General features: G+C 35.4%; 2 protein-coding genes across 3 annotated transcripts in view; one reads left to right on the top strand and one right to left on the bottom strand.

Annotated features, from left to right (window-relative positions):
- LOC143376226 (glycerol-3-phosphate dehydrogenase [NAD(+)], cytoplasmic) overlaps positions 1–20435 on the bottom strand; it is a 61052-nt gene that overhangs the window by 36426 nt on the left and 4191 nt on the right. The window lies entirely within an intron of this gene.
- Tpx-4 (thioredoxin peroxidase 4) lies at positions 9868–18636 on the top strand. Its single transcript, XM_076826357.1, has 5 exons — positions 9868–10073; positions 12459–12615; positions 17559–17776; positions 18145–18220; positions 18379–18636. The coding sequence occupies exons 1-5, from the start codon at positions 9991–9993 to the stop codon at positions 18505–18507; spliced, it is 663 nt and encodes a 220-aa protein (XP_076682472.1). The 5' UTR covers positions 9868–9990; the 3' UTR covers positions 18508–18636.

A 20435-nucleotide genomic window follows, 5' to 3' on the forward strand; every position in this document is an offset into this window, starting at 1 on the left:
TCTTCTTTGCATGACGGAGCGAAAGGCACTTTGAAATTTTTCATTTTATTGACTTTCAAACCACACTTCTAACATGGCGTTCACCTATTAATTACCGATGATAAAGCGAAAGTTTCCAACTTTCAAGGCTTCAAAACTGAAAGCCGAAGTGCTATTTGTGGCGAAAGTTATTTATAATTCTACCTGATGCTTTTGTATCTCCGATGAGCCAGGTTCCGGACGACCGTCCGTCATCAATGAAGATCGAGTGGAGGCCTTAAGGGGGAGCCTGGTGTAGCGGATCGAAGAAATCGATTTTTTTTTGTTGCATAAATCAACAGTTGAACATCACGACAATATGTTCCCAAAGCCGCAAAACGAAATTCGAAAAATTAAAGCGGATATAGCCGGTTTTGCTACGGAGCGCCAGGCTACCACAAAACTTGAAATGTGGTTTTCTCGAAACGACAGTTTTATACTTTGCGGGCAATGTAACTAAAAAAATATTCAACCAATCGACTTGGCCTTGTGCACGGATATTTGTGAACATATGCTTCACAGAGCTAAGTTATTGGTATAATGATATTGTTTAAATACATAACTTTTTTTACACATTTAAGGGGGGGGAGTCTAGTGTAGGGGGTCGAAGAAATCGATTTTTTTTTAAATCAATAGTTAAACATCACGATAATATGCTCCAAAAGCAGCAAAACGAAATTCGAAAAATTAAAGCGGATATAGCCGATTTTGCTACAGAGCGCCAGGCTACCACAAAACTTGAAATGTGTTTTTCTCGAAACGACAGTTTTATACTTTGCGGGCAATGTAACTAAAAAAATATTCAACCAATCGACTTGGCCTTGTGCACGGATATTTGTGAACATTTTCTTCACAGTACTAAGTTATTAGTATAATGATATTGTTTAAATAAATAACTTTTTTTTAGACATTTAAGGCAAAATTTCGTTGGAAACAGTGAACTTTTTATTCAAGAGGCCGCCATTTGTTCATTTTGCATCTTTTAAGTTTTAAATTTCTTCATTCTGTGCGTACACTCATAAACTAAAAGAAAATTGTTCGATTTTTGGTTTCAGATGAAACCAAAAGACGCTACGTTGCCCGCAGTGCAATAATTGCGTCGCCAACGGACTGGGCATAACTTTGTTATTTGCCGCTCTTTTTTAATAATTTTTTTTTGTTATATACCTTAACCTGTTAATACAATATCCTGAAAGTTTCAGAAAGATCTATCAAATACTTTCTTTAAAAAAAATTCCCGAAAAATGCATCGATTTTCATTTAGTTACACCAGGCTCCCCCCTTAATTGTGGACCTTACAGCAAGAGGGGTGCAGCTCCATCTTTACCCACTTCGAGTAAATTAGAAAAAACTGTTTACAAAATTATTACTTTGACTTAACATTAAAAAGAGAACACTAATTTAAAAATATATATTTTCATATTATTAGTAGTAGTTATTGAGTTGATGAGTTTTTATTTATATTTTTGGCGATTTTTTCAAATCTGGAACTGCTCCTCACTTGCATCTCTTGCTACAAGATTCTCTATTCTGAAGGATCCTCGTGTAGCAACCCGCAAATTAGCTGATAAGAGGCGCCACAGACAGCACTCAATCATCTGAAGGCAATGGGAATGATTCAGAAATACTTTTTTAATACTAAAAATGGTACGAACTTATTGGACAACCCGATGTTTAAACTTTCCGGCAGAAATAACTGCTTGGAAAGACCTGATGCACCTGAAACAGTAGGTCACAGAACCTTGCGCTACTTAAAGTGTTAAAAGTGTGTTAATCATTGACCCCGCTCTCACACTTACGAACAAATACAATGTGTCAATACTATGTATATCCGATTTCGACCGATGGTATTTAAATTCAAAATAGTTACCAAGTCACAGTACACATATATACACACTGTACACTACATGTACTCGCCGACGAACACACATAGATATACGCTCAAATATATGTAAGTGCACACACAGTGTAACGATCGGTATCGGTTTTAATAATAATTCAGTCGCCGAGATCGTACACTATTTTTTGTTTCTATGAGAAATATAGTTGAGTAGCAAAATACTCGTGCTTCGCTACGGTAGAATAATTAAATGGAATTACTTTTATATCTGTTTTTTTAAGTCATTTTTTGTGTAATCTCTGTGAAGTAACCTTTGTGTAACGAACATTTATATTTGTATGTTCGTTCACATCTACTATTAGAAAATTAAGACGCCCCAATTCAATGTACACTTACAATTAGTACATGTTGCAAAAGAATCTGTTACCAGATCCAGATTTGACCCTTTAAGGGTTGATTAGAGCAAAAATTAGAAATTGGTTTTTAGGCATTTGTGTTGTTAGGCTAAAATCAAGTATCGATATCGAATTGGACCGAAGAGATTTTGAGGAATCCGTGAAAACACATTTTACCCCTTTTCACCCTCTTAGGAGTTGATTAGCGCAACATTTTGAAATTAATTTTTAGGCATTTGTAACATTTAGTAACTAAAAAAAACAAGTTGATATCTATTCGGGCCTAAGAGATATTAAGAAGTCCGAGAAAATACACTTTACCGCTTTTCACCCCCTTAGGGACGAAATATTCCAAATTCCACCTTCCTAGGTTAAACGGTTTGAACTGGGCGTTAATGAATAAATCAGTTAGTTGGGACTTCTTCTTTTATATAGATTTGCATGTGGTGTAAAAAGGAATGTATTATGGCAGTGATTCCCAACCGGTGGGTCACGAAGTGTTTTCTGTTTTTTTTTTAAATATTAAGTTAGAATTATATTTTGAAGTACCTATTTTTAATGTGTTTTCTTTACCTTATTAAATTTACCTTCCCTTACATGGGGGGGGGGGTTACAAGTTATTTGAATATTATAAACGAGGGTCACGACTCAAAAAAGGTTGAGAAACACTGTGTTATGGAATTCAACTAGCAGTAGAACGTCATATGCTACTAGTTTGCCTTCTTTTTCTAATTACATACTTGATTTTGGATTTTATATTTACACATGGAAGTCATTTGTACCTTATGATCTTTCTTGATATTACCATTATGTTAAATGACATTGATTATTAGGGTACGTCTACACGACGACACTTTTGTGTCTAGATCAAATGTATACGACACTCAATACAAAATTTCCGGTAGATTGGAAACTGCCTAGAGCAGTTGTGTCAGCAAAAGTGTCGTGCAGACGTACCTTTACAGTATTTCATTGAACCCTTGCATCAAAATTTAGTTTCAGTCACTGTATAAAGTCTAGTAGCAATGGTTCACTGAAAATATTCTGTTGCTTTCACTGTCAAAGTATTTAGTACTGACCTCTAAAGCTGTATTCAGCTTCATTAGAGTATTAATCCGTCTCGTAACTTGAAAGACATAGAAAATGTGTAATAAGTGCTCGAAAAATGTAGGAGAACCTTGGCAACTGGTAACTGTTTATTTCTATTTATTTAGATATCTAGATAAAAATTAGAATCGAAATATCCAATCACGAAAAAGAGATGTGAAAATTTGTATCTGTTATTCTTCAAAGATATAGGAATAAAAATAAATTATCTTCTATTCGATTCTTCATAATGAATACCTTTGGTCTTCAGATAATGACTATCTCAAGCGCATGGTTTTAATCAAGTATGTTACAAATTTTTAGCACGATAAGGCTCGAAATTTGTCCCACGTATTTGTGCTTCTTGCTTATTCTTGTGCTGAACTGCCTAGCACAGACCACAAAAGGAGTTGTAATCTCTTAAGCCTTGTGGACACTAGCAACCAACTTACGACATTTATTACACAATAAATTTGCATGGGTGTATACACTAAAGCAGCTTCTTCTCGCAAATCATTGCCAGCAAGTCGTTACGAGAGAAATCTCAGATAGTCTTGTGGTAAATATGTCACGTACGTCTACACTGACATGACATTAAGGAGAATTGACATTAAATATTTAATACGTATCATATCTAGTAAAATGTCGGTTCAACAAACTATATCAATGTAGCGGTGCAATATTGCGCGGCAACGTTCCTGCAATATTTTTGCAACGTTACGGCAACGTTCCTGCAATATTTCTGCAACGTTACGGCAACGTTCCTGCAATATTTCTGCAACGTTACGGCAACGTTCCTGCAATATTTCTGCAACGTTACAGAAACGTTTCCACAATGTTGCAGCAACGTTGCTGCAACTACCATTTAAACTTAAAATATTTCCGTTGTTTGTAATGATACGAGAAAATGTCTAAGGAAAAAAAATGTTTGCTTCAGAGAGACAATTATTCTGACGGAGACGATTTTTTTCTCAAGGTTATATTTCCCGAAATTTCAAGATCATCGATGTTTTTTTTAATGGGATGACTATATTCATTACTTAACGTTATAGCCAATAAAAATACAAATTCAACCATGTATGATATGTTGTCCTTTTTGTCTACCATTCATTTTTCTCCTAAGACATTTTCGCGTATCATTATAAACAACAGAGATATTTTAAGTTTAAATGTTAGGTGACTCACCCTGTATATTTTAATGCGTAGAATGACACAGGGTGGAAAGTTGTAGTACATACCTACTAGTGTTACAAAACCCTAATGGAGTTTGTCAAAATGAGTCTTCGTTTTTGAATAATTTGAGTTTAAAGTTTTGCATGGTAGGAGTATAAGGTCGAATACGTTAGCACTCTTATCAGTGGTTGTAGCTGCGGCGGTAGAGTGTTCGCAAATAATCGACAACACTGCTGCCGATATCAAAACAGACTTCATTACATCAAGAGAACAGCTTAGTTCGATCACACAATTTAGTAACCACATCAGAGCAATACAACCAGATACTACAAACATACCCTTGGATCCCTTCTGCAACTTTTTAACGGTCGAACGGATCCTTAAGAGCCTACCTAACAAAACATCCTGCAGGCTTGATAACATTCCGCCAGTAGTCCTTAAACATCTACCCAGAAATATTATATTACACCTAACAACCCTTTTTAACAATGCCTTAAATCTCAGCTACTTCCCCAAGATTTGGAAACAAGCAAAAGTAATCCCGATACCCAAAAAGGATAAAAATGTTGCAGACCCGGCAAGCTACTGACCAATCAGCTTAACACCCAGTCTAATTGTAAGTAAGGTATACGAATCAATTATCAGCTCAATCATAGGTACCTTTTGTAACTCACACACTATCATCCTAGACTGCCAATTTGGCTTTAAACATCAACACTCTACCGTTCATGCTATTCATAAGCTTATGTCTGATGTTAACCATCATGTTGGTAACAGTCAACTGGTAGGAGCAGCCCTCATTGATCTGGAAGAGGCCTTTGACTCCGTATGGCTTAATGGCCTTCTGTATAAACTGCAAAAAAAGGATTTCCCCTCCTGGCTGGTATTCCTAATTTGGGATATGATTTCCAAAGAAACCTTTATTACCTGAGACGGTAAAGGCTTCTCAACAGAAGTGTTCAAGATCAATGAGGGTTTGCAGCAGGGGACGGTTAACTCTCCTTTACTGTTCAACATCTTCACAAGTGACCTGCCTAATTTGTTCCACCTAAATGAAAAAGAGAAGCCCTCGTCAATAGTTTTCGCGGACGACATGATAGTTTATACTGTAGGAAACAGTAGAATTACTCCGGAACAAGCTGGAAAATATAGTGAAAAAAATCAACAGTCACTTTATGCAATGGAACTTAAAGATACACCCGAGCAAGTGCAATACTATATTATTTAGGAAACCGTTAAGCAGGCTCTCCTCCAAAACCATAGAAGGAAGTAACAGGTTTCAGATATACACCTCAATGCTGAGAACAAATAATATGAAGTCATCCCTCACATGAAGATAGTAAAATACTTGGACGTACATGTCGATTACCTTTTACAGGGTAACATACATCTCAAGACCCATTTAGACGAAGCCCACAGAGCATTCTTGGCTAACAGTAAAATATTCTATAATGCCCAGCTTACTACCAGGACAAAAAATAATTCTTTATAAGCTGCTCATCCGTCCAATTATAACTTACGCAGCATCCATATGGTGGAACTGCAATCACACTGTTATGGAACAAATATGAACGTTTTTGAACGTAAATGCCTGAGAGTATGCCTCAGAATGTACAGGTCCCAGCTATCTGAATGGCAACATTATATCTCTAACAAAACAATTTACAATAAAGCAGAATTCCGCGTATTGACACATTCTCTATCAGACTGGTAAGAAACCTGGTTCAGTAGCCTTACCACTATCAATAATAGCATTATTCGCACCATATCAATGCAAACTCCAAACATATCGCAGAGACAGCTAATAACTGGTTATACCTCACCTCAAGCATTTATATACTATGGCAAATCAGGCCTAGTACAAAACGTCGAAAACATAACGTTACTATATCACTGGAGAAGAAACAAGGCGGACAAAAGACTTGCGCTTAATCCGATTTCCTGGCTAACAACAAGTACAGGTTTTCCACAACGCTGCCTAACATAGACTCCCTAGACTATAGCAGGCTTAATTATAAAAAATTCTGGTGGCTCGAGGCCAACGACACCCACATGTATGAGCTTTCCGAGCGCAAACAAATATCGGCACTTACCAATAGAGCTCCTCTTTAGATTGAAAATACTCATTATAAGAAGCACCTATCTGTGATAGCATAAATTAGGAGTATCTCAGGACTCACTGTACATACGATTGTTTTATGTCTCTAGTTTTAAGTTTTAGCTCATAAGTCCTAGTCTAAGGACCCTAAGCGGGGTATTCTGGACTGACGGGTAAAAAAATCGATTTTTTTTGCATTTGCTACAGGTATATTATTATATGGGTAATACGTGTGCAAAAGGATTTTTTCCAATTCGTACTGTTTGCAGAGCTACAGGGTGCAGAATAGGTAGGTATATAGCGCGCTCATTGAGCGGGACGGGCGACGCATAACAGTTTTGTTCCTGCAAGTGTATTTCGGCAAAGTTTCGGCGGACTGTTCTTCCTGGGGGTGTGCGGAGGGGATGCATTTCTGTGTCTTTTAAAACACAAAATCGACCATTTGGTTACAAAGAGACCGTTACTCTCCTAGGTCACCTTTCTGTCTAAATTGTATGCAAAATTTTAAACGCGTTTTTCTCGAAACCATGTTTTTCGAACCGGGGACCATGATATTTCAAGATCGGCTGGACCAACTCAGTCCAAGTTTTGCATATATTATCAGCACACGTGTGGCTATCGTCCCTACCAGAATTATGATAAAATATTTTGTTTTTAAACTTTCACAGACCTTTAAAGTTGAAAAATTGTGTGAAAATCGAAACTTAATTTTCAAACCGCCGCCATTTGTTTAATTTTCAATATTTTTTTATCATTCTAGTAGGGACGATAACCACAGGCATACAGATAAAGAATCTCTTTTCATATTTTGTTATAGATCACTACTAGAACGAGCCCAATCATGGGCACCGTGATACCATGTTTTTTTTTCACCGTTACTTTAAAACAGTCAACTGCGTTTGATTTTAATTTGTTTCTATTGACAAAATTTGTAAAGATAGTTTAAACATCAATAAACATGTAGCAATAAACTAAATACTAATAAAATTGATGGGTTCTTTATAAAAAAAATTCCGAAATAACGCGACGAAAACGCCTCGTCAGACCAGAATACCCCCTTCAGTTTATGAAATACACTGGTTCGGGTTTTTTTTATAGTTTCCTAGAATTAAGCCGTGCAGTCTTTAAAGCGGAACAATCTGCGAAACGTTATTATTTCCACGAGGATCGTTTGCGAACGTCCATGTAGAAATCCATTGTTAATATTAATGGTTATTTTTCTATATTTCCTCATCGCTAATTGATTATAAAATTGTTACGCATTTTGATAATAAACATCAGTTAAAAAAAAAAGTAAAGTCTTCGCCTACGACGCTATAGGTCGCCGGTTCGAATCCCCTTGGGGGAAAAGAATTTTCTTTGAGAAAAAAAAGACGGGCTTTATGCTTCTATGATTCTGCACACATATATACCGTTATTTATATTTTTGCCCTACTGCCCGAAACGTTGCAGGAGGCGGACATTGAATTATTGCTGCACCCTTGCGGCAACGTTGCGTGCAACATTGCAATCTTGCACTGCGACCATTCTGCAACTTTGCTGCAACGAGAGTGTGCTGTATGGGATATGATATCGGGCGAAACCATTTTTTGATGCCCCCTTCTTAGTTTTTTAATAAAAAAATCTGTTTTACTGTGTATATATAAGTCATCGCTTTTTCTTTAAATAATAACAGAAATACTAAAAAAAGACCCGAGTTTTTTATTGCGGCGCGCCCTCGCTGGTTGGTGCCCCGGGCTATGCCCCCATCTTCAACCGGCCCTGTCCTTAAGCCTCCGTGCACACGAGCGGCATGCGTCATTTTGCTGCCGCGTCAATACATATAACGTTGCGTTCTAGCAGTACATACATGTATTTGACGAGATGTACGAAATGTATGTATATTCTGCAACAGTATTGTCACATTGACGCGACTGCAAAATCACGCGTGCCGCTCGTGTGCACCAAACCTAAAATACATACAAATGAGGCGTAAAACTGAATTCGTTGCGTTAAAATACTTAAAATGTATCCCTCGACATTCGTTAAGGGGTTACACCGCTTTGAAAATCAAAAAAAAAATTTTAAAAATCTTCCTTTAAATGATAGTTTATGGTCGCAAAAATAAGGCCCCGCTAGTCGGATTGTAAAATTCTAATTATTTATGACTGTACAGCCGATTTTGTGAAACTCGATGCGCCGCGAAATATTGCTACATAAAACTTTAAACGCGTTTTTCTCGAAATAATGATTTCACAATTGATGGGCAGCCTAAAGTCCACAATTTTCATTCGATTCGCTTGAAACTTTGAGAGGATCTTTTAAATTTAACAATCTAAAGAAATATGTAGCGGTTTTGCGATATATTAAAACTGACCTTGCAACGGACACTTTTATACTCAATTTTTAGGTTAAAAGATGACATCTTTTTTCAAATGTTCACCATTTTCATAAAAATCCATACTTTGAAAAATCCCTACATATTTATTTAGCAAATACCATGTAGAAAATGAAAATGTTGGGTTTATGGCTCTAGGTTCAACTGCTGTGCAGTTATCTTGCTCACCAATTTGGCGCGCCCAAAAACAGCAGCTTACATGGACCGGTCACAGCGACGCCATTTTGTTCGAACAAAACAAACAAACATTTTTTTATGTACTTCAATAGTTGTATAATAACTACTTAGTTACAGATTTTTAAATTTCTTTATCATTTTTTCAAAAAAAAAAAAAAAAAAAAGCTGCTATTTTTGAATCCACAGTGGGGTAACCCCTTAATGGACCACAGTGATTCACAACCTCTATTCCCTCTAGTGCATCCAGTCCTCAACTATCTAACTATAGGTAATTTCACAAATAGAATCGCCATCCCCTTCGCCCCTCCCAATGTAATTGAAAATGATTGGAGGCGCGTACAGAGTACATGCAATGTGCCTTTACATTCACTCACGCTTTACCAGTATAATTATGTATTCACCTTCCCTGATGAGTTTAACAGGATAATGTAATTCAGAGTTAGATTTCGTAATAGCGGGTGTTCTCGTAACCGTTGAATCTCGCTGTTTACATCTTAACTATAGAACTACTTTTATGTACAGATACGTCGCTTCCTCCATCTCCCGTAGTTGTGTAGTGAACTCAATATCCAACAAGCCCAGAAGATCCTTCTCTGATAACTTAACTCTTGACATTCAGACGTACTACAATGTTATTGCCCCACCACTCTCACGTGTCCACTATATTTCCTTCTCCATGCCATACGTGTATGTAACAGTGGAAGTGTACCGATATCAGTTATAAGCGGCGCCCAGCCAGATCAGTTTGTTTCCTGCCATCGTCTGAGTTGGCTATAGAGTAGCAGAGTGATTTTCTCATACGTGCCTTTGAATCTATCCTTCAACCATGAGAATCAATTCTCTCGTTCCGAACTTTAAAGCGGAGACCACCCATGGGCCAATTGAATTTCACACCTGGCAAGGAAATTCGTAAGTCTATTTTAATATTCTTTGTCTTGCTGCTGCGTTTATTCAGCTTTTATTCGATACACACTGTCGGGAGTAACTTTATTAGATAAAGATCTTTAGTGAATAGTCGTGTATTGGAAACGGAAAAGTATACGTTGATATTTTAATGCTCCCAGCTTCAATTTTAAATATAAGTTTTGGAGAAAAGTGAAACAAGTGGCTGGTATGAAAACTATGTAACAGCGGAAGTTGTGATTTATAGATATGCATCGCGGATTTATCGGGTCTACATACTTTTAGTACTTAAGCACCGGCTAAAGTGATAAGGACAATTACACAGTTCGACAAAATTTGACTTTTCTTCGGACTTGTAACATTCAAAAGCTGTTTCTTATAGGTTTTAGTCCCCTGAAAACGAATCCTCAAACCGTTTGTCGCCAGCACCCTCAGTTTTTGAGAAATTCGATTTTGAAAAAAATCTGCATATTTTCAACTTTGAACATTTTTTGTGTCGAAACGGTAATACTTATTCGGTTGCTCGTTGCGTCAAATTATTCTACGAACCCTCCCGAATACAACGCTATAAGTTATTATTGGATTTTGAACACTTAAATGAGTTTAAACAACGATTAAAGGGAAAGGGGCACCCGAAATGCACCCATTTTTGAAGATATCTTTCAATCTATTTCCAAAACTAAGGGTCTAGGAGGAAATCTGACTATTCCACGAGATGCGGCAGACATTTTCCCATCGGAAACCATCAACAGAAGTGGTAAGTCATGTTTTGTTTTCAACACAGAAGCGAAATAGTTTGGCAAAACCTGCGGCGCCGACAGTGGTACTCACGCGCGTTAAGCGATTGTGTTACGCAGAGCGGCAGTGGATCGCGCGCCGCCGTTGACCACCACTGTCGCCGCCGCACGTTTTGCCAAACTATTTCGCTTCTGTGTTGAAAACAAAACGTGACTTACCACTTCTGTTGATGCTTTCCGGTGGGAAAATGTCTGTTGCATCTCGTGGAATAGTCAGATTTCCTCCTAGACCCATAGTTTCGGAAATAAATTCAAAGATATGTGCAAAAATGGGTGCATTTCGGGTGTCCTTTTCCCTTTGATCGATGTTTAAAAATATTTAAATGTTCATAATGCAATAATAACTTATATCGTTGTATTCGGGAGGGTTCATAGAATAATTTGGCGAAAGCAACCGAATAAGTATTACCGTTTCGACACAAAAAATGTTCAAAGTTGAAAATATGCAGATTTTTTTCAAAATCGAATTTCTCAAAAACTGAGGGTGATGGCGACAAACGGTTTGAGGATTCGCTTTCAGGGCACGAAAACCTTCTAGAAACGGCTATTGAATGTTACAAGTCCAGATGGCTGTCGAACTGTGTTTATTTGAGTTACTAATAAATGTATCTAAATCTGTTTTCGAAAATATTATGACATTCTTCTTTTTACAAATCTACATTGCAAATTTAATAGACAAGTACTAACTTGTAATTTTTATTTTAATTTACCCATTTGTATCACGCATGTAAACTCTACCACCTTCACTTATAACGACAACAGTGAACCTGACGATAAACCTGTATCACCGGAACATACGCGACTGATCATATGTAATTTATCAAGTCATTCATAATTTCTCTATATTTTATTTTTTAAAATAAAATCAATTTGCGGAATATTCCACTACGCGTAGGAATATCGGCCAGTCGGTGACCGCGGATTATTCCGGGTCAATATCCCGTGCAATAACCGTGGTATCGGTTGCAATACATATAAAATATAATATAAAAAGTTTAGTATGAATTGAACTTGAAAACTAGATGAGCTGAATTCTTAGTAGCCTAGACTTGAAAGGATTGTAATTCAACACCAATTCCAAGGTAGATGGGAGAACATTCTATAACCAGCATGGGGATAATTTTTTCTTTTAAAATAAGACGAAGTGGCGATTTTTTCTGATGAAACTTTGTTAAAAATTAAAAATAAACAGGACGTCAAATAATAATTCTTTAAGTAAGTACTACTTCAAATTCGCGTTCCAACTCTTGGTAACTGAAACTCACTAACGACAATCGTTACAAACCACTATTTTGATTTTTTCTACATATGATACAGTGCTTACGTATTTGTCTCTTGCGGCTGTTAGGCAACCAAAGCGGTGGTTCTCTCTTGTGGTAAACAAATGGTATACATGAATATAAAATAAATTATTATGTTAGATGTCTATAGCTTTAGCATCAATATCACCAAATTAAACTGTAGTGCTATATATTTCAGTCGATGCAAAAATCGAGAAGAATTAAAATCGCATAAAAAATCGTTCGTACAATAACGAATATTTGCCAGATGGTTTCCTTTGTTTCAATTATTCTACCATACTTTTTATTTGCAGATGGGTCGTCTTATTCTCACACCCCGCTGATTTCACACCGGTATGTACTACCGAATTGGGACGTTTAGCAGTGCATCAACCTCATTTCGAACGCCGGAATACAAAACTTTTGGCACACTCTGTTGATAAGCTGAAGGATCATGTCGATTGGGTTAATGTGAGTTCGAAAAATATTCAGAATACATTAAAAATAAATATTCTCTTCGCATGCAATAGTATTGCCGTCTACCATACAAAAACATATGCATATTACCATAGTTAACCCTTAACTGATATACTGTTCTTGGCAAACGTGACTGGTATACTGGGGTCGTGGCAGACCCCAAATAAAAAAGGGCACAGAAATTTGTAAAGTCGACACTAGAGCAACCACTATGAATATTTTCTTCTTAGGTAATGTAGAAAATAATAGAAGCGTAGAAAGTTAAACTATTATTATAAAATTAATTAGTAATTCAGTTTACCAACTTAGACAACCGAAAATTGTACATCGAACTTTGGGTGCTTGGGGTCATGAGCGACCCCAGGATACCAGTTAAGGGTTAAGTAAGAGAAAACCAACAAAAATTGATCGAATAGAATTTAAATTCAGTGGCACTTACTTTGATAGAATTTTACATTATGCATATTTTTTTCTAGTAATATTGAACAAAATATCTGAAACGGAAAGTTGAAGATATAACAAACTAACGCTTCTAAAATTATAAAGAAATATTGTGTAATGTGTAATTTCGCGTTCTGTTCAATATGACTCTCCTTTATTATCTCGCAGCAATTGAAAATAATATATTGATTGGTTTAAAGTACAGTAGACCTCCGTATAACGCGGGGGATATACTTTACGCCAGGGGTGCACAGGGAGCCGTTTTTAGCGCCTAGCTGCGAGCAACCCGCCTGTCCCGTTGCTAAGGTTAGAATCGGTGAGGAGAACTGCAGTAGTGTATATAGCTGGATTCAAGTCATACCAAATGCACGTACACTACTATACTTCGCCTCACCGATTCTAACCTTAGCAACGGGACAGGCGGGTTGCTCGCAGCTAGGCGCTAAAAACGGCTCCCTGTGCACCCCTGGTTTACGCGTTCTATGAACCATACTAAAAGAAGTAAGGGTTCATTGTAGAAGCTGTAATATGTATATTGAAAGTCATAACAGTAGAATACCTTTTATTTCATTTGAAAACAAGGCAAAAACAAAAATTGAACTTAAAGAAGTTTCTTCATTCTGGGATATTGCAGATTCAAAAGTGTATTCCAATGACATCGTCTTTTGAATATATGTATGTATGTCCTTGAATGATTAATATTCAAAGTCCTGCGCCAGCCAAAGTGTTGCCAAACATTCTATCGTTAGCAAACAAGCGAATACATGGAAACCTCTTTTCCTACAAAGTTGCAAATAGCGAGGATTAGTTGAAAATTTTAATTTACTTGCTACATTACACCAAACTGATTTATCACGTTATACGAACACTGCCGCAATTTTTATAGTTATACGGGCGTCGACTGTATATTACATAATTCATATAAAAATCGTGCACACTTTCAAGGAATACAATTAACACTCAAATTACTGTTTTAAAACAGGTCTTGCTTTTTAGGTAATTTTCATGACACTTACAATACAAGTGCCTTACTTGCAATTAAAATTTGACTTCATAAAATAACTTCAAATGATCTTGTATATTATAAATGATTGAATTCATTTATGCACGAGCTATAAATGTTTCTTTTTCAAAATTTTATTTAAAAAATCTTTACCTGAAGAAAAACGAACTTTCAAATCTTATAAAATGTTCCACTTATCGTTAGATTAAAATTATTCCTAGTAATAGATATTTTTCCTTTAAGAGAGTAACTTTCATCTGTAGTATCTTTTTTTTATATATCGATGGCTTATTGCACAAATATTGTACACCTACTTTTAGTGTTTTCGAGAAAAACAGTTTTAAAAATGTAACTGTACTTTATAATTAAAGAAATACACCAAATAAAAAAGTGAATATACATTACTTTTACAGTAGTAAGCCATCGATGTGATGACCTTTATACATATATTTTTATACAATATGAAGAAAATCTGTTTTTTTTTTCGAGCTGACATGGGGAGGACACCATGTGGTAGACACCGATTTTGATGAGCCTTGGCACGATGGATCTATGTGGAAAATAAGTAAAAGGTGTCTGAGCGTTTCAGTCCATAGGCCTTAATAATAGAGATATTTACATTGATATTATTAAAAATTTCACAGTGGCCGTGGGGTTTTAATGGGTAAAAATCCCACACTACCCTGGCGCCCCCGGGGGATTCCCTTCTGAAGAAGTCGGGGTGCCTTTTGCAGATTTCCCCAAGTTAAAAAACAAATTTATAAAAAAATAATTTATAAAAAAATTATAGAAGGGAATTCCCCGGGGGCGCCAAGGTAGTGTGGGATTTTTACCCACTAAAACCCCACGGCCACTATGAAATTTTTAATAATTTACATGTAAATATCTCTATTATTAAGGCCCATTGACTGAAACGCTCGGACACCTATTTACTTATTTTCGAAATAGATCCATCGTGCCAAGGCTCACCAAAATCGGTGTCTACCACATGGTGTCCTCCCCTTGTGAGCCAAGCACTCAATTATCCAAAAGTAATACTTCAAATTCGATCTGTTAAAAATACGATCTTTTCGAATGATTTGGGTGGCTTAGGTGTCTGAACAGCTAGCTTACCTATAAGCTACTTGATTTGAAATGAATGACTTGAATCTTTCGAGCTACTACACTCCTCACATTAATTAAAGGATCACCTCTAGGAGCCCGAAAAATAGGTGCAAGTTCACATGGTCATAATTTCAGAAAAAATAGTTGTACCGATATTTTGAAAATATGGTTTTTACTTTCAGCCGCTTTTTTCAAATTTTAGATGCATTGCTTTTGCATCTCATCTTCATCTCAAATGCAAACTTAAAGGCCACAGGTAAGAAATTATCGCAGCGGGTTCCGGTGGCACTTAAATAAATCGGCAGACTCTCCGCTTTAAAACGAGCTTAAGAAATTGATGTTCCGATCATCCCTCGTGAAGATACAACGAGATGAAGAGAAAATGGAATTTGTGCAATTTTTAAGCTTATTTTGGAAAGGACATCAGAGACCGAAATTTTAACCGAATCGAAAAAGTCGAAGATGCGTCTTAAAGAGGAGAGACTGATCTTTCTATTGCTTTTTTCATGAACGTTCTACGATGATTCATTCGCTTACTAGACGCAATAAAGTAAAAAAAACGGGTTTTACTTCAAAGTTGAATAACTCGGCCAAAAAAAATCGCACAAGAAATTTGCTACTCTCTTCTTACACAGGAAACTAGCCGCTTTCGACTGGTGTAAATGGAATTTGTGTAAAAAAATTCATGCTCCCCGTGGAACATCGCAAATTTGGAGAAAATTTTTTTAAATTGACCAAGTGCTCTTTATATTGCTATAACTTTGTCGAAAAGCAATGCATTTAAAATTTGAAAAAATCGGCTGAAAGTAGAGATTCCACGCTTTCAAACCATATTTTCAAAATATCGATACGACTATTTTTATCGGAGTTATGACCATGCGAACTTGCCCCTATTTCTCGGGCTCCCAGAGGTGATCCTGTAATTAATGTGAGGAGTGTAGATCGATTTCGAATTACTCAAACATTCTAATACTACTCGAAAATTCGAGGCAATAACAATTATTATTAATCAATAAGGATTCAAAGGATTAATAACGACTCAACTTACCGATTACTAACACTCACTGGTTCATCATTGATACCCACTACTTTTATTCGCAGAATCTAAAATCATTAATTTTTTAACTTATACAGACATATGTATGTATGTACATTTAATAATGATATACAATCAAATACAAAATTACACGAATATTATATCTGTGAATTATAAAAATTTAACTTCCACGTTTATTATGATAAACCCTATAGGTACATACCTTACATTTCTTTATTCTTAAGATATAGCAACACTTCTCTTCTCGAAACAACCTCTTTTTCTATTGATTCATTTCATTCTTATGAGATCCTTGATTAATCAAACAGTTTAAAATGATACGAGCAACTGGTTGCTTTCCAATTAGCTCAAAGGGATTTAAATCATTATTTCAATTCGAAGAGCTTGAATGTAAGTAGTTAAAAGATTCAAGCTACTCATATCATCCAAGATCGATTTTTTCACACTTGTTTGAATAATTAAGCTATTTGATCATTCCAGTTCTTGGCTTGGCCAAGCTTAGCTCAAACTGTTAGCTCAAGAAAAATTCAAATTTGGATGTTGTTCCGAAAGGGACCTGTGGCCGATCGAGATAAGTTTTGGGGGGAGGGGTGGGGAAGGGGTGTGGAACCTAAATCTAAAATTGTAGCTTTGGGTATTTATTAGTTTCCAAAATATTAACAAAAAATTATTGTTAATTTTTTTTTTTTTGAAAATTTTGTTTGGACGTTGGTGCAGGCCCCCCTACCAGGAAACCCTCCCATCCTGCCATTTTTTATTTTTGAAATTTTGTAACCACAGTCTCATTTTTAACATCGCCAAACACATTGGTTCGTTACCATGCTTTCTTGCCCACTAATCAGCCCCAACCAATACTAATACCTGGGACAAGTTGGAAAGTGGAATGTGTTGTGTCAGTATAAGTTAACAGAAATATTGTTAAGAGGGGGGACCGTGGTAAAGTGAATAAAAAAAATCTATAAGGTGTACCCTTTTATGCACAATTACCCCTGTATATTTTGAATGCATTAATTGCCGAAGCTAAAATTTTATATTTGGGGTCTTTCCACATCCCTCGTAATACCCACCAAGTTTCATCTCGATCAGCCACCGGTCCCTTTCGGAAGTACAGTCTCAAATTTTTCACACTTGTTTGAATAATTGAGCTATTTGGGCATTCGAGTTCTTGGCTTGGCCCAGCTTAGCTCAAACTGTTAGCTCAGGAAATTCAAATTTTCAAACTTGGATAGCTCTAGCATGTAACGCCAATTTAAATACAAAAAATTGAAATATATTTTCTTGGTAGACAATACTAGGTGTTTCTTAATTTACATCAAAGAATATTTCTGACAGGATATTAAATCATATTGCCAAGACATTCCCGGAGCCTTCCCATATCCAATTATTGCTGATGATGATCGCAGCTTGGCAGTGAAGCTAGATATGATTGATGAAAAAAGTAAGGATGATCCAGAGCAAGCAATGACTGTCCGTGCTTTGTACATTATTAGCCCCGATCATCGTCTACGTTTGTCTATGCATTACCCAACATCTACTGGTCGCAATGTAGAGTGAGTCTTTTTCTCTGTTACTTTAACCCAGCGGGAGGCGCACCCCATATTGTAACAGAGCTTGTCGCTATTTGGGTCAAACATACCCAAAATTGATACGTAAAAAACCACGGTTTCAGAATATTTCTTTCAACTTTGTAATTTTTATGTTAAAGTACAGTGTTTTAAGGATCAAACAAAATTTATGAGATATCTTAAAATCTTTGTTAAAGTTCTTTAAAAAATTGTAACAAAAACTCAGTCTTCGTATTTTCGCAACTAACGCCTCTGTTGTAAATTTTACCCAGTAGCGCCTCCCGCCGAGTTAAGAATCGTAATATATAAAAAGGAAAAAAATATTATAATAATTATATCTTTGTTACTTTCAGTGAAATACTGCGTGTCATAGACTCCCTACAACTTGTTGACAAAAAACCACAAATAGCAACGCCTGCCAACTGGGTGGTAAGGAAAAATGTTTTTTCTTTAATGCTGAAACTTATCGTTTCTCTACACTGCTTGATATTTTTTAGCTTAAACAAAACTTTCTCGAAATATTATTAACTGTTTCTAGTACATATTTCATTAATACACTTGAAGATATAATTTTTTGTTCTTTATAGCCTGGTGAAAAAGTTATGATCCTGCCAACTGTAAAAGATGAAGAACTCCCTAAACTTTTCCCTGGTGGCGTGGACAAAGTTTTAATGCCTTCTGGAAAGGTTTATGTGCGCACGACCACGGACTATTAAGTGTAATTATAAATATGATTGTGTATTGACTATACACTGTATTGTTTTGTATATTTTTCTGTATGAATATGATCATGCAGAATTAATATGTAATGAATATAAAGAAATATAAATATAAATAAAAGAAAAGATATGTTACCGTTGTGATCCAGTTGCACTACCAACTTTATATAAACAGTACGCAAATATGGGAGGACTGTGCGGAAAAAATGGTTTAAATATAATTTATCGAACCTAATTGGTTTAATTAAATATTTAACAAGCTGCGTTTGTAGTGGCAACGATTATAATGGTAAGTTTGAAACAAGTGTCATTTAATTATCTGAATAACTGAAATAAGTAAAACAATTACAGGATAAGTTAGACATTCACATTCGAAACCTGATATAACAATACAATCATATAATTCTCTTCTTTTAATGTTTCATAATCATAATAATTACTTAGAAACTCGAAAACCATACATTTAATGGGCAATAATTGAGCCTGCTGCACCCAAAGTCTTTCATATTTAATTATAAGTATACAGGATTAAAATATTATGCCAAATTAATAAACAAATTAGCTCAAAATAGATAAACATTCAACTTTAATCCTAATATTAAATAAAAACAGAATTAAAATCAAATACGTATTTTTGGTCTGTAACTGTAATTGAAAAATATAATTTCCTCCAGTTTTTGCTTCTTTCATTGTTAAATTATTAGTAGCAAATAAAACCTGTTGTAGTCCCTTCCATTCTCTACATAAGTTACATAATTTCATTTATGATATGATGCAAAAGGCGTTGTGTATGTAAAAAATTTACCAAAAGCTTGTATTTAAATAAATAAAACATCGTGTTTTTATAAAAGTTACTTATGTATGCATGACAAATGAGTTTATGGCATTTACTGCTTACGACATCTATTTAGATGGAAAGGTAATTTTTTATACACTTATATAGTCACCCTGTAGCTCGGGAGGTGACAGTGTGCGTGAGGATGATCGGTGTCTGAAGCACCCGAGTCCTTCCCCCTAGTGTTCCTGATTTCTCCATATTTTTTGATTCTCGAGAAATCAGAAATGAGATCATATTTCTTGAGAATTCTCGAGAAATTGAAAAAATATTGCAAAAATTATATTTTTGTAATAATGTTGATAATATTTATCAAAAACACAAGAAAACTTTAACTAAATGATTATTCCTGTCTAATTTATGCAAAACTTGTGTAAATGAAAAAATAGATATTAAATATAATTGGTAAATTTATTTATTTAATACAAAATTTGTACAAAGCGAAACATTACTTTTTGGTTTTAAAATTTATTTTTAAATAGCACAATGCGTCTAATGTAGCGTCAGCGAATCTATTTCTTTTTTATGGCAAAATCTGTTACTGTTATATTTTGACGTTTTATATCTATCTATCTTGGCTGTTAAATGAAAAAATGCGTCTTTTGACCCTTTTTCGAAGAAATTCTGCATCATGCAAAAATTTTATGCGGAATACAATAGTCTTATCTCCTCTTTTCTATATTTCTTCTTTAATAGCCACAAGAAACTCATTAGGTACTTAATTCAGTACACAATTTTTCTAAATTTTTAAATAAGAATTTAAGAGCACCTTCAGCAGTTAATAATATCGAACCTTCTGTACTGTGATTTTCTATTGGAATTCATATAGGTTCTAATATTATTAATAAGATGTATTATAATTTGTAGATGTATTTATACGTTCGCGATTAACTAGTAATGCATTCATTTACGAAAATAAATAAGATTTATAATATTTTTCCTGGACTTAAGTTTCTCGAGAAATTATAATATTTCTCGAGAAATAAGAAATAAGCAATTATAAAATTTCTCGAGAAGGAACACTACTTTCGACGAACACACCAGTCTCTTCGATGGCGTGCGTTAAGTAGTGAGTCATATTTACACTCTT

The sequence above is a fragment of the Andrena cerasifolii genome, chromosome 14 (genome assembly GCF_050908995.1).
Source record: "Andrena cerasifolii isolate SP2316 chromosome 14, iyAndCera1_principal, whole genome shotgun sequence".
NCBI lineage: Eukaryota > Metazoa > Arthropoda > Insecta > Hymenoptera > Andrenidae > Andrena > Andrena cerasifolii.